This window comes from Hylobates moloch, unplaced genomic scaffold (genome assembly GCF_009828535.3).
Source record: "Hylobates moloch isolate HMO894 unplaced genomic scaffold, HMol_V3 SCAFFOLD_1, whole genome shotgun sequence".
Lineage (NCBI taxonomy): Eukaryota > Metazoa > Chordata > Mammalia > Primates > Hylobatidae > Hylobates > Hylobates moloch.
In genome coordinates, this window is record NW_026652276.1 from 3,735,050 (window position 1) to 3,750,226 (window position 15,177).

The window sequence follows — 15,177 nt, forward strand, 5'->3', positions numbered from 1 at the left end:
TTAATTTTTTTTTTGAGATGGGGTCTTGCTCTGTTGCCCAGGCTGGAGTGCAGTGGATCTCGACTCACTGCAACCTCCACCTCCCCGGTTCAAGTGATTCTCCTGCCTCAGCTTCCTGAGTATCTGGGATTACAGGCACGTGCCACCATGCTCGGCTAATTTTTGTAGAGACAGGGTTTCACTACGTTGGTCAGGCTGGTCTCGAACTCCTGACCTCGTGATCTGGCTGCCTCGGCCTCCCAAAGTGCTGGGATCACAGGCGTAAGCCACTGCGCCCGGCCCAGTAATTTCTTAAGTTTGCCTGAACAAAGTTTTCTTAAACCTCTGGACCCAGCTATTGCTTGTTTACCAATAGATGTTTTCGCTGCACCCTCACCAGCATTTGGTGGTGTTTCTATTCTTATTTTAGCCATTCTGATAGGTGTTAGTGATATCTGGTGGTTTTAATTTGCATTTCCCCAATAACCAATGCTGTTGAACATCTTTTCCTGTGCTTGTTACCTGCGTCTCCTCTTTGATGAAATGTCTGTTTATATTTTTTGCCTATTTTCTCATTGAATTTTTTATATTATTTTTGCTGTTGAATTTTGTGAGTTCTTGATATATTCTAGATACCATTTCTTTGTCAGATATGTCATTTGAAAATATTTTTTCCTAGATTTAGCTTATCTTCCCATCCTCTTAATATGATCCTTCCCAGAGCAAAAGCTTTAAATTCTGATGAGATCTAATTTATCAATTTTTCCTTTTATGGATGCGTTTGGTGTCAAGTCTAAGAACTCTTTGCCTAGTCCTCGAACTTGAAGATTTTCTCCTATTTTTAAACAGTTTTATTGCTTTATGTTTTACATTTAATTTCATGATCTATTTTGAGACACTATTTTATGAGGTGTAAGACAGGGGTGTCTAATGCTTTGGCTTCCCTAGGCCACACTGGAAGAATTGTCTTGGGCCACATATAAAATATACTAATGATAGCTGATGAGCTTTAAAAAAAAAAAATTGCAAAAAAAAATCAATGTTTTAAGAAAGTTTATGCACTTGTGTTGGGCTACATTCAAAGCTGTCCTGGGCCGCATGCAGCCTGCAGGCTACAGGTTGGACAAGCTTGGTGTAACACTTGGGTCAAGATTCATCTTTTGCCTATGGATGTCTAACTGCCTTGGCACGATCTGTTGAAAGGCTAACTTTCATCTGCTGAACTGATTTGCGTCTCCTGCAGTTGTATCTGCACCCGTAACTCATATGGGCCTATTTCTGTTTGGGTCTATTCTCCTCCATTGATCTACTTGCTGGGATTTTGATAGAAACTGTTAGGCTTGTATATCCATCTTTGACATCTTTGGTATGTAGAATCTTCCAATCTATGAACATGGCATGTGTCTCTGCTTAGATCTTCTTCTCATCCACATTATATTATTTTCAGCATATAAGTCCTTTATATTTTGCTAGTTTATATCTGAGTAATTTTGTTTCATTGTAAATGGTATTATATTTTTAATGTTACTGTCCACCTGTTCATTACCACTATATAAAAATAAGATAGATTTTTGCATGTTTATCTTGTGTCCTGCAACCTTGCTATACTCACTTACTAGTTCTAGGAGTTTTCTTGTACATTCCTTGGGATTTTCTTTATAGACAATCGTGTGATCTGATTAGAAACAATTTTACCTCTTCCATTCTGATCTATATGCCTTTTGCTTCCTTTTCTTGCCTTACTACACTGACCGGAACTTCCAGCACTATGTTGGATAAGTGTGGTGACAGTGGACATCCCTGCTTTGTTCCCCTAGCCACAGGAGTAAAACATTCAGGCTTTCACCACTAAGTATGATGTTAGCTGTAGGTTTTATGTAGATGTTCTTTTTCAAGTTGAGAAAGTTCCCCACTAATCCTATTATTCTGAGTTTTTAACATGAATGGTTGAATTTTGTCAAATGCTTCTGCTGCATCAAATATGATCATGTTATCTTCTTTATTCATTAGCTTGTTAATATGGTAGATTACATTGATTGAATTTTTTTTACTGTTGTAGAGCTGGGTCTTGCAGTCCACCTAGGCTGGCCTTGAACTCCTGGCCTCAAGTGATCCTCTCACCTTGGCATCCCAAAGTACTGGAGGATTACAGGCATGAGCCACTGTGCCCTGCCTTGATTGCGTTTTTTTCTTTTTTTTTTTTTGAGATAGAGTCTTGCTCTGTTGCCTAGGCTGAAATGTGGTGGTGCCATCTCAGCTCACTGCAACATCTATTACCCAGGTTCAAGCGATTCCTGTGCCTCAGCCTTCCAAGTAGCTGGGATTACAAGCATCTGCCACCACACCTGGCTAATTTTTGTATTTGTAATAGAGACGAGATTTCACCATGTTGGCCAGGCTGGGCCCAAACTCCTGACTTCAAGTGATCTACTCGCCTTGGCCTCCCAAAGTTCTGGGATTGCAGGCATGAGCCACCACTCCTGGCTCTAAATTGCATTTTGAATACTGAACCAGCCTTGCATCTGTGGAATAAATGCCACTTGGTCATAGTGTATCATTCTTTATTTTTTTGAGACAGAGTCTCACTTTGTCACCCAGACTGGAGTGCAGTGGTGTGATCATAGCTCAATGCAGCCTCGACCTCCCAGGCTCACTCAAGCGATCCTCCTATCTCAGCCTCCCGAGTAGCTGGGACTGTAGGCGTGTACCACAACGCCCAGCTAATATTTTTATTTTTTGTAGAGGAGTCTCACTATGTTGCCCAGCCTGGTCTTGAACTCCTGGGCTCAAGTGATCCCGATCCCCCTGCCTCAGCCTCCCAAAGTGCTGGGATTACACATGTGAACCACCACACCCAGCTGTGTATAATTCTTTCTATGTATTGCTGAATTCTATTTGTAAACATTTTGTTAAATATTTTTTGCATCAAAATTCATGAGGATGTTGGTCTGTAAAGGATTTTTTTTGTACTGTCTTTATCTGGTTTTAGTGTCAGGATAATACTAGCTTCATAAAATGAACTAGGAAGTTGTCCTTCCTCTTTATTTTCTGGAAGAGACTGTATAGAAATTCTTTAATTCTTCTTTAAACAAAGAATTCTTCAATAGAATTCTCTAGTGAAACCACCGGGCCTGAAGACTTCTCTCTGGGGAGTTTTAAAGCTCTAAGTTCAATTTCCTAATGGTTATAGAGTTATTCAAATGATCTATTTTATATCAAGTGAGTTGTGGTACTTTGTGTTTTTTGAGGAAGTGGTCCGTTTCATCTAAGTTGTCAACTTCCTATGTGTAGAGCTGTTTGCGGCATTCCCTTATTATCCTTTTGATGGCTGCAGGGCCTGGAGTGATACTTCTTGTTTCATTCCTGATGTTATAACTTCTCTGTTTTTTTGGTCAGTCTTGCTAGAAGTCTGTCCTGGGCTCAAGCCATCCCACCATCTATCTCAGCCTCCCACATAGCTGAGACTACAGGCCCATGCCACCACATCCAGCTTTTTTTTTTTTTTTTTTTTTTTTTGGAGAAACAGTTCACCACGTTGCTCAGGCTGGTCTTGAACTCCTGGCCTCAAGAAATCTACCTGCCTTGGCCTCCCAAAGTGCTGGGATTAGAAATGTGAGCCACCACGCCCAGCTAATGTTGTCTTTTTTTTTTCCAGACAGAGTTTCGCTCTTGTTGCCCAGGCTGGAGTACAATGGTACGATCTCGGGTCACCACAACCTCTGCCTCCCGGGTTCAAGCAATTCTCCTGCCTCAGCCTCCCGAGTAGCTGGGATTACAGGTATGCACCACCACACCCGGCTCATTTTGTATTTTTAGTAGAGACGGGGTTTCTCAATGTTGGTCAGGCTGGTCTCAAACTCCTGACCTCAGGTGACCCACCGGCCTTGGCCTCCCAAAGTGCTGGGATAACAGGCGTGAGCCACCGTGCCCGGCCAATATTGTCTTTTTTTTTTTTTTTTAAAGAGACAGGGTCTTGCTCTGTTGCCCAGGCTGGAGTGCAATGGCATGATCATAGCTCACTGCAGCCTCGAACTTCTGGGCTCGAGTGATCCTTCCCCGTCAGCCTCCTGAGTAGCTGGGACTACAGGCACGCACTGCCTTGTTGGCTAATTAAAATTTTTTTTAGAGATGAGATCTTGCTATGTTGCCCAGGCTGGTCCTGAACTCCTATCCTCAAGCAATCTTCCTGCCTTGGCCTCCCAAAGCAGGGGATTATAGGTGTGAGCCACTGTGTCGGCCTGTGCTGTCATTTTGCCAGTTCCAGTGAAGCACAGACCTCGTCTCCTTTTATGTTCCTTTACCTTTGCCTTTCTATAATTATCTTAAATATGTCCTTTATGTACATTTTGAACCACATCAGATATTGCTATGATTTTTGCTTCTGCTATCAAATGTAATTCAGAAAACCCTAAAGGAGAAGGAAAGCCTATTGTATTTGGTGACAAATTCTTAGTTTTCCTTCATCTGAGAATGTTTTGATTACTTCTTCATTCCTGAAAGATAATAGAAATTGAAGATATATTCACTGAGTACAGGATTCTAGCTTGGCAGTTTTCTTTGAGCACTTGAAGAAAAATAATTGTGTCTCTTTCTTCTGGTCTTTCTGGTTTCTGATGAGAAATTCACTGTCATCCAAATTATTTTTCCCTTACTGGTGAAGGGTCATCTTTCTCTGACTGCTTTCGAGAATTCTGTCTTTCATTTTTAGAAGTCTAATCATATGTCTCTGGCATAGATTTCTTTGGGTTTATGCTATTTGGGGTTTGCTCAGTTTCTTGATTCTGTATGTTTATGTCTCTTGCCAAATTCAGGAAATTTTTTAGCCATTATTTCTTCAAGTACTTTTTCAGGCTGTTATCTTTGTTTCAGGGATTTCAATGAAACGAATGTTATATCATTTGTTATCGTCTCATAGGTCCCTGAAGCTCTATTTTAAACCCCATTCTTTTTATTTTTTTGAGACAGAGTCCCACTCTGTTGCCCAGGCTGGAGTGCAGTGGCGCGATCTTGGCTCACTGCAACCTCTGCCTCCTAGGTTCAAGGGATTCTCCTGCCTCAGCCCCCCAGGTAGCTGGGACTATAGGCGTGTGCCACCAAGCCCGGCTAATTTTTTGTATTTTTTTTTTTTTTTTTTAGAGACGGTGTTTCACCGTGTTAGCCAGGATGGTCTCGATCTCCTGACTTCATGATCTGCTCACCTCGGCCTCCCAAAGTGCTGGGATTACAGGTGTGAGCCACCGCACCTGGCCGAAGACCCACTCTATTTCTTCTCTGTGGTCTGGATTTCTATTGTTCTGTCTTTCCGCTCATAGATCTTTCCCTGTCCTCTTATTTTTCTATTAAGCCCATCCACTGAGCTTTATATTTTGGCTGCTGCTGTTCTTAGTTCTACAATTTCCAATTTCCATTTGGTTCTTCTTTTATGTTGTCCTTCTCTTTGCTGACACTTTGTTTCACTTGTTTCAAGGGTGTTCACAATTTCTCATTGAAGCATCTTTACTGTGTCTGCTGTAAAATATTTGTTAGATGATTTTAACATCATCATCTTAGTGCAGGCATATATTGATTATTATTGTTCATTCAATTTGAAATCTTTCTAGTTCTTGGTATGATGAATGATTTTCACTTGAAACCTGGACATTTTTGCCTTACGTTATGAGAATCTGGATCTTATTCAACCTTTCTGTTTGGGCTGCCATTTTCTGACTTTGTGCTGGCAGGAGAAGGGGTATGCCACTCGTTACTGCCAAGTAGAAGTAGAAGTCTAGGTTTCTTTTTTTTTTTTTTTTTGAGATGGAGTCCCTCTCTGTCACCCAGGCTGGAATGCAGTGGCACAATCTCGACTCAGTGCAACCTCCGCCTCCCAGGTTCAAGTGATTCTCCTGTCTCAGCCTCCCGAGTAGCTGGGATTACAGGAACACACCACCACACCTGGCTAATTTTTCGTACATTTAGTAGAGATGGGGTTTCACCATATTAGCCAGGATGGTCTGATGGTCTCGATCTCCTGACCTTGTGATCCGCCTGCCTCAGCCTCCCAAAGTGCTGGGATTACCGGAGTGAGCCACCGTGCCTGGCTTTTTTTTTTTTTTTTTGAGACAGAGTCTCGTTCTGTCACCCAGACTGAAGTGCAGTGGTGCCATCTCGACTCACTGCAACCTCAGCCTCCTGGGTTCAAGCAATTCTCCTGCCTCAGCTTCCTGAGTAGCTGGGATTACAGGGGTGTGCCACCACATCTGGCTAATTTTTATATTTTTAGTAGAGACAAGGTTTCACCATGTTGGCCAGGCTGCTCTCAAACTCCTGACCCCAAGTGATCCGCCCACCTCGGCCTCCCAAAGTGCTGGGATTGCAGGCATGAGCCTGTGCCTGGCCAACGTCTAGATTTTTTACTTGGCGGATGTTGACACTCAATGGGAGGACGCTCCCTGCGACTGACAGGTGTGGGTCCAAGATCCCGACATGGTCTCTACTGACACCATGGTGGCGGTGCCTAAGTCCTCGTTCTCTACCTGGCCTTCTTGACACACCCGGCGGGGGTGTGGGATGCCTTGTTACAGCCTGTATTGGTGGAAGTCTGGGTTTCCCACTCCATCTTTGCAGGTGTGGATAGGCGTGGCTTCACAATTTCCCCTGTAGCATCTGGCTGGAGTAAAGCAGGTGTTGTCTAAAGGTTTTCTGTCTTGCTAGGCCATTCCTTTCCTGGTCCACTGGCTAGAAAGGACAGGCTTTGGTTGGGGCATTTTTGTGTCTGCCCTTACTGGCACATCAGGTTTGCCGGCTTCTTCAGCACTAAGTGTGGGATACACAAGGTGAAAAGAAAACCCGGGGAACTCACCACCACGCTGTTCCTGTTTCTCTCTCTTGTTAAGAAGTTTCTGACAAAAGGTGTAGTGGGGGCAACAACTAATTTCCCAGTTAACACGTCACTGTACATAGAGGGGACACAGGAGCTATCAGAAAGGAGACCAGTGCTTCTGTATGGTCCTGCTGATCCCCGAAGTTAAAACAGCAGCAGGCCTCAGCCATGAAGGGTCCAACAGTTATCTCTTCAGTGGGCTGGACCAAAATTACAAAGGGAATTGGATGTGTTGGAGCAGTTAAAAGAAACTGAGATTTCCTTCATTGCTTTCAATCATTCCCAAAGAGACTGCAGGTCCTGTGAATCCTCAGTGTAAAATCAATCAGTGGAGCCAGTTCTGACACAGCAGCAGTGTGGACACTGCTACAGAGCCTCCACGAGACCAAGAAACGGCGCCATGTTTCTTTACAATGTCACTGCTCTACAAATGACACGGTCAGTAGGTCAGAGACTTTGTTAACTTTCTGCCTTACCCTGGCCTGAAGTTCCGTTCTTGTCCACCTCCAAATAGCATGGGGTAGAGAGGGGTAAATTCACCAAGTCCTCGTACATAAAGTGCACCAATCCTGGGACCATAAAACTGGAAGGAAAAGTTGGTCATTTATTCAACAAGAACTTTCCAAGGACCTACTCTGTATACATGCTAAGTGCTTAGGGGCACACAGGAGAAATGCTCTGCAATGCACAGTCCTGCTGCTTCCTTGTGGCACCTCTGAGTGCCACCCCTTTTGACACGCAGAGTCACAAAAGCCTTCGGGGCAGGGTGGAACCCCAACCTAGGAGGCAGCGCAGGTGCCAGACTCTCGTGGCCAGCTCTGTGGCAGGCAGCTCTCCCCTGCACATCATGTGATAAATTTGTAAATGGATCTCAAATCATATGAATCACAGGTTTAAAAAAAAAAAAAAAAGAAAGAGAATGCATAAATAGAGAGGGGTTGGAACCAGCGGTTGGCCAGGGCTTTTCCTGCAAATGATTCCATGTTTCCAACGGACACAATGCAGAACTCTGGAGTGCCAGTGTCAGGCCAGCACAGACACTCCTTTGGAAACCAGCTGAGGACTGTGCTTCAAAATTGAGTACTAAAAATATCTCAGGCCTTGGTAAGCCACCAGAAAGATGTGCAAAATTTTCAGAAGGGTCTTCACTGTTAACTATTTTCCCTATACTCCCACCTTAAAGATAGCTGCAAAGTTTTTGCTGAGGAGCCGCATCTGAAATCACATTAGAGAAAGCAACAATTTCCTGTCCCCACATCTTCCACCCCACACCCTCTGTATATGCTCTGTCCGCTGCAGAGACACTCGCTGGCTGGCTGAACCCCCTGCCTTACTCTCCCTGAGATCTCGACGTCTCCTCCCCTAGCTTGGTCTACCGCCCCCACCCTGCCCCATGTGGGCCTGGCACCCCCATCAGCCCTGCCATGGCATTTGTCCTGGCATGCTGGCCGTGTGGGGCTCCCCTCTTAAAGCTCCTGAGGACAGGGATCCCATGTTGCTCCTTGCAGTGCCCCCAAGGCCTGGCTCACGGTGGGCAGTAAGGCTTACAGACCGAGGAGTAAACAGCCACCTGCACAGCAGGCTCTGCCCACAGAGGCAGGAAGCCTCTGCAGACATACCTTGTGCCCCACGATTGTAAGGAAGTCCACGCCCAGGTCCTCCACATCCACGCGCTGCTTCCCCAAGGCCTGTGCAGCATCCGTGTGCACGAGGATGGGAGGCAGCCCAGCTGCCACCCGTTCCTGGTTCAGGGCTTTCATGCGCTGACTGATTTCAGGGACAGGCTGACGGGGAAAGGAAACAGTTGAGTATGTTGCTCTGATTTGATGAAAACTGAATGAAAGAAATCAGGAGTAGTGAGCACAGGCCAAATGTTATCAAAGTGAACAGAGAAACGGGAGAGGCCAGAGCTGGGAAACCTGAAACTCCATGAGTCTAAGCCGCTGTTCTTCCCCATGAGCTCTCCTTAAAGAGAAACAAAGGCCGACTCACCATGACAATGCCAGTCTCATTGTTGGCCAGCATGATGGTCACGAGGCATGTGGTCGGGCGGACTGCCGCGAGGATGTCGTCCACCGCTGCCTGCCCACTCACCTTGGACACCGGGACAAAAGTGACCTCTGGGAAACAAACATGAGTACCGAACTGAGCTGCACAAATTGATTCCTCTCAAAACTGCGTTCCAACAGAGCGAATTATTGTCCAAGTTCAGAAGACTATAAAGAAGAATATAAGCTGCCCATCATCACTGGCCCAGCGTCACTGTCAGGTGCTTCAGTGTGAACGCGTCTTTAACGTGGCTGCAGTGAGTGAATCTGTGTCATGGAACCTATGTGCCTTTCTGCTTCTATGGAGACGGAAGGGGAAGCGGCAACAGGGATGCAGGCTCTTGCTTTCAGGGAGGGTCCTAGCTGCACAGCACTTCACTGCCACGCATTTGGCACCAAGCCAGTGCTGATGAAGCCGCTCCTACATGCCAGGCGCTGGCTGCCCCAGGCACTGAGAGTCTCACTACTACAGATGGAAAATGAGCAGAGGAGATTACATTGTTTAGCTTTAGTCCTTTGAGTTTAAAATGGTGAAAAACAAATGTATCCACTGCCCACTCAGGATCCTACTGAAATGAAAGAGAAAACAGCTACTTCTCCAAATAAGAATCAAATCAAAACAACACCAACAAAGGGTATCTGGCCAGGCACAGTGGCTCACTTTGGGAGGCCGAAGTGGGTGGACTGCTTGAGCCCAGGGGTTCAAGACCAGCCTGGGCAACATAGGGAGATCAGGCCACTGCACTCCAGCCGGGGTGACACAGTAACACACTGTCTCAAATAAAAAGGGGTGGGGTGGGGTATGTGGACTAGGAATTTTGAGGAGTCCCTAAAATGTAGCAAGATGATGACATTAGATTAACAGAGAAAAGAACACTTAAAGACCAATCTGAAAGGATCCAGTGGCCGCCCAAGTTCAGGGTGGACAGCGGGAAGCGCAGGGCAAGGGCCAGCTACTGAGGCCGGCAGAGGACAGCGTCCCATTGTCCGAGCACTCCCTGCTCCCGTACACCAAGTCAGCGGCAGAAGCACCGGCCTCAGACTGAGACAGCACCACAGGCCCAGAGAGGCACAAGGCAGGCCCCCAGGATGGGGGAAGGATCTAGAAAAGGGGGAGGAGCTTGAGGCATCTGCTAGGGGACTCAGAGGAGCAAAGCAAAAGCAGCTCTGTCCAGGGAAGTCACAGAGAAAAGTGGGCAGGGTCCGCCCGGCTTGCCGGGCTCCGCTGCCACCACCTTATGCAGAGCCCACCGTGGGCCCTCCCTTCCTGGGAGACACCTCCTGGGGAAACGCATTGAGAATTGGAGATGAGCCATCCCTAGCCCCTACATCAAACAACGAAATGCTTCATCCATCCACAGCAACAATCCAGGATCCCCAAGCCTGAGGAAAAACCAGGATGAACAGGTAAATGACTGATTCTAGATCACACAGAAGCAATCCCAGGAACAGGAAAACTAAAAAAATTCTAACTGGTATCTTCAGTGTGTGGAGAAGCAGGAAAAAAGGCAAGCGATAAAAACTGCCTGCGACTGTACTTAAAGAGATAAAGAAAAGTATGATGACAATGGCTCATCAAATAGAGAGTCCTCAAGATAAACGAGAGAGAAATTATGAAAAAGAACCAAAAGGAAATCCTGGAGTTGGAAAGTACAACTGATATGAAGAATTCACTGGAGGGGCTCCAGAGTATATTGGAACTGGCAGAAAATACATTTAGTCAACATGAAGGTAGATTTACAGAGATTATGAAATCCAAATATAAGAGAGGAAAAACATGAGAAAGATAAACAGAGCCTCAGAGAAATGTGGGACACCATAAGGCACCAAATAGGGAAAACAGGGGTAGCAGAAGGGCAGGAGCAAGAGAAAGGCGCAGAAAAATGTCTCTGAAAAATAATGGCTGAAAACGTCTCAAATGTAATGGAAAACACTAATCTACATACCCAAGAGGCTCAATGAATTCCGGATAGGATAAAACACAAAGACATTCACTCTCAGACACATGATAATGAAAATGTTGAAAGCCAAAGACAGAAAAAGTATCTCAAAATCAGCAAAAGAGATTCCGTCTCAAAAAAGTAAAGGAAAAAAAGGGCAGTGTAACGTATATTGCTTCTCTTAACTGATTTAAAAGCAACTGTATAAAATAACATGTATGTAATTATTTTGTTAGGGCTATAACACACAATATTTCATGACAATAGCACAAAGGAGGTGGGAGGGAGCAGAATTGTCTATTAAGGAAAGGACACCAGATGATAATTCAGATCCATGGAACAAATGAAGATAATGTGAAAAGGCAACTAAGAAGATTACTCGAACAAAATCTATAAACATATACTTGCTCTTTCTTCCCTTAGTGTCCTTAAAAGACATGAAATTGGCCAGGTGCAGTGGCTCATGCCTGTAAGCACTTTGGGAGGCCAAGGCAGGAGGATCACTTCAGCCCAGGAGTTCAAGACCAGCCTGGGCAACATAAGGACACCTTATCTGCACAAAAAATAAAAAATTAGCCGGTGCGATGGGATATGCCTGTAGTCCCAGCTACTAGGGCAGCTGAGGTGGAAGGATCACTTGAGCCTGGGAGGTTGAGGCTGTAGTGAGTTGTGATTGTGACACCAAACTCCAGCCTAGTGGACAGGGTGGAATCTTGTCAAAAAAAAAAAAAACAGGAAAAAGAAAGAAGGAAGGAAGGAAGGAAGGAAGGAAGGAAGGAAGGAAGGGAGGAAGGAAAGAAAGAAAAAAAGACAGGAAATTAACTAAAATGATATTTGTGGCTGGGTGCAGTGGCTCACACCTGTAATCCCAGCATTTTGGGAGGACAAGGTGGGCAGATCACCTGAGGCCAGGAGTTCAAGATCAGCCTGGCCAACATGGAGAAACACTGTTTCTACTAAAAATACAAAAATTAGATGGGGCCTGATCGCACACACCTGTAATCTCAGCTGCTTGGGAGGCTGAGGCATGAGAATCACCTGAACCTGGGAGGTGGAGGTTGAAGGAGCCAAGATTGCACCACTGCACTCCAGCTTCGGTGACAGAGCAAGACTCTGTCTCCAAAGAAAAAAAAAAAAAAAGATATTTGTAACAATGCACTGTTGAGTTTGTAACATATATAGATGTAATACCCATAACAATAAAAGCACAAAAAAGAAGAAGGAACAGAACTGTATAGGAGTAACATTTCTACATCTTACTGGAATTAAATTAGTATAAATCTGAAGTAAATACTGGTAAGTTTATACATATATAGTAAGCCCTTGATAACCACTAAGGAAACAACAAATTTAAAAAGTGAAAAAAGCACTAAAGAATTTTGATGTTAAACTAGAAAATATTCGTTAACGCAAAAGAAAACAGTAAAGGGGGAAAAGAGAACAAAAAATATATGAGACATCTAGAAAACAAAAAGTGAAAATATAGGTGGTACTCCAACTATGTCAATAGTAACATTAAGTGTGAATGATTAAACAATCTAACAAAAAGGCAGAAGCTGTCAGACTAGATCTAAAAAGAACTGGCCGGGTGCAGTGGCTCACGCCTGTAATCCCAGTACTTTGGGAGGCCAAGGCGGATGGATCACCTGAGATCAGGAGTTCAAGGTCAGCCTGGCCAACATGGTGAAACCTCGTCTCTACTAAAAATACAAAAATTAGCCAGCCATGGTGGCGGGTGCCTGTAGTCCCAGCTACTTGGGAGGCTAAGGCAGGAGAATGGCTTGAACCTGGGAGGCGTAGGTGGCAGTGAGCCAAGATCGTGCCACTGCACTCTATAGCCTGGGCAACAGAGCAAGACTCCATCTAAAAAAAAAAAAAAGAGAGAATCTACAGGAGACCCATGCGTCCTGTTCAGGGATCTTGGGGTGGGCCTAGTTAACCTTCCCCAAAGGTGACTTTTCCCTTTTCGTATTATTTACATCAAAGATAAGTCTTAGTTGCTGTGTGATGTTTAAGCAGTTTATTCTGGCAGTGCTCTTACAAGATAGCTAGCAGGAGCAGGCAGGTGGCAAGGGTCAGATACATTCAGGTATCAGATCACTGCCTGGCCGGGAAAGTGTCTGTCCAGAGAACATTCTCAGAGTTTTGGGGATTCTTCCCCTTTCTTATCTTGTATTTAGTCCAGGTCAGTTACCAGGTTTTTCTTCCGTAAGGGAGTTAAGCTATTTTGGTAAGGGTAAGCTTTGTATTTATGGTTTATGAGAGTTCCGTCTGTGCTTTGGTGGTCTTACCTCCTGGAAATTCCCAAGCCAGGGTTGGAAATCCCTAGGCCATGTTGCGTCATACTGCTAATTGACACATAGGGTCAGCCCTGCAAGATGTCTGCATGGGCCTTATAGCTATCATTAATCTTATAGCCACAATATGTCTCTTACAGTGTATTACAACATGTCAGATTTAAAGACATAAATGGATTAAAAGTAAAAGGATGGAAAAAGATATTTATGCTAGCAGCAACCATAAGACAGTTGGAATGACTATACTTACATAAAATAAAAGAGACTTAAAAAGTTAACAGAGATAAAGATGGACATTTTATAATGATAAAAGAACCAGTTCATCCATAATATATAACGAATAAAAATGTATATGCACCTGACAATAGAGCACCAAAATACACAAAGCAAAAACTGACAGGTTTGAAGGGAGAAACTGATTAATAGTGTGATCAACTATTAATCAGACCACTGATTAATAATAGTGGGATCATTCAAAATCACATTTTCAATAATGGCTACAACAACTAGGCAGAATTTTAACAAGGGAACAGAAGACTTCAATAACACTATAAATTAAGCAGATCTAACAGACATCTATAAGACACTCCACCCAACAACAGTGGAATATACATTATCCTCCAGTGCACTTGACGTATACTTTCGGATAGACTATATGGCTAGGCCACAAAATAAAAAAAATTAAAGAATTTAAATCAAAGTATTTTCTAGCTCTTATGGAAGAAAATTAGAAATCACTAGCAGAAACAAATATTAGAAATTAAAAAACATACGGAAATTAAACAATACACTCTTAAATATCTAATGGGTCATAGAAAAAAAAAAACCACAAGGGAGACTAGAAAATACTTTCAGATGAATGAAAACGAAGACACAACATACTAAAACATGTGGAATGTAGTTAAAGCAGTGCTTAGAGGGAAATTTATATCTGTAAATGCCTACATTAAAAAAGAAAAAACGTCTGGGCATGGTGGCTCACACCTGTAATCCCAGCACTTTGGGAGGCCAAGGTGGGTGGGTCACGTGAGGTCAAGAGTTTGAGACAAGCCCAGCCAACATGGCAAAACCCCGTCTCTACTAAAAATACAAAAATTAGCCGGATGTGATTGGTGCATGTCTGTAATCCCAGTTACTTGGGAGGCTGAGGCACAAGAATTGCTTAAATCTGGGAGGTGGAGGTTGCAGTAAGCTGAGATCGTGTCACTGCACTTCAGCCTGGGCGATAAGACTCTGTCTCAAAAAAAAAAAAAAAAATTCAAATCATAACTAATCTTCCACCTTAAGACACTGTAAAAAAAGGAACAAACCAAACCTAAAACGAGTAGAAAGAAAGAACCCATTTATGCCTAGTGCTCCATTATTGGAACGCTAAGCTTGTGGGAGTTATTTATATCCTACTGCTCAAGGTTATTTTAATGCCAAGGTCTGATTTTTCACACAAAAAAACCTGCGACTTCTGGCATAAATGGGTTAATAAAGATTAGTGTAGAAGTTAATAAAATAGACTACAAAAATAACACAGGAAAATCAAAAGTTAGTTCTTTAAAAAGAGTTTTTAAAAAGATAAATCTTTAGCTAAATTGATCAAGAAAGAAAAAAAGAATAAAATTACTAAAATCATGAATGAAAGGGATATATAAATCTTACAGAAGTAAAAAAGGATTACCAGAGACTACTATAAACAATGGTATGCCAATAAAATTAGATAACGAATGAAATGCACAAATTCCTAGAAGGACACAAACAACTGAAAATGACTCAAAAGAGATAGAGCCTGAACAGACCTATAAAAAGTAAAGAGACTGAATCAGTAACTTAAAAATTCTCCACAGAGAGAAGCTCAGGCCCAGATGTTGTCATTGGTAAACTCTATCAAATATTTAAAGATGAATTAAAACCAAGTCTTCACAAACCCTTCCAAAAAACAGAAGAGGAGGAAACACTTCCCATGATTTATATGGGGCAAATTTTACCCTGACACTAAACTAGACAAAGATACCACGAGAAAACTACAGACTAATACCTCTTATGAATATTGACAGAAAAATCTT

At 43.4% G+C, this 15,177-nt stretch overlaps 1 protein-coding gene across 7 annotated transcripts in view; it reads right to left on the bottom strand.

Annotated features, from left to right (window-relative positions):
- SCLY (selenocysteine lyase) overlaps positions 1-15,177 on the bottom strand; it is a 42,167-nt gene that overhangs the window by 8,901 nt on the left and 18,089 nt on the right. For all 7 annotated transcript variants that reach the window (XM_032753332.2, XM_058436873.1, XM_032753312.2 and 4 more), the window contains 3 exons: positions 8,831-8,958; positions 8,458-8,622; positions 7,315-7,421 (listed from right to left, as the gene is read on the bottom strand). In XM_032753332.2, the coding sequence (XP_032609223.1) occupies positions 7,315-7,421; positions 8,458-8,622; positions 8,831-8,958 (400 nt within the window). The remainder of the gene's footprint in view (positions 1-7,314; positions 7,422-8,457; positions 8,623-8,830; positions 8,959-15,177) is intronic.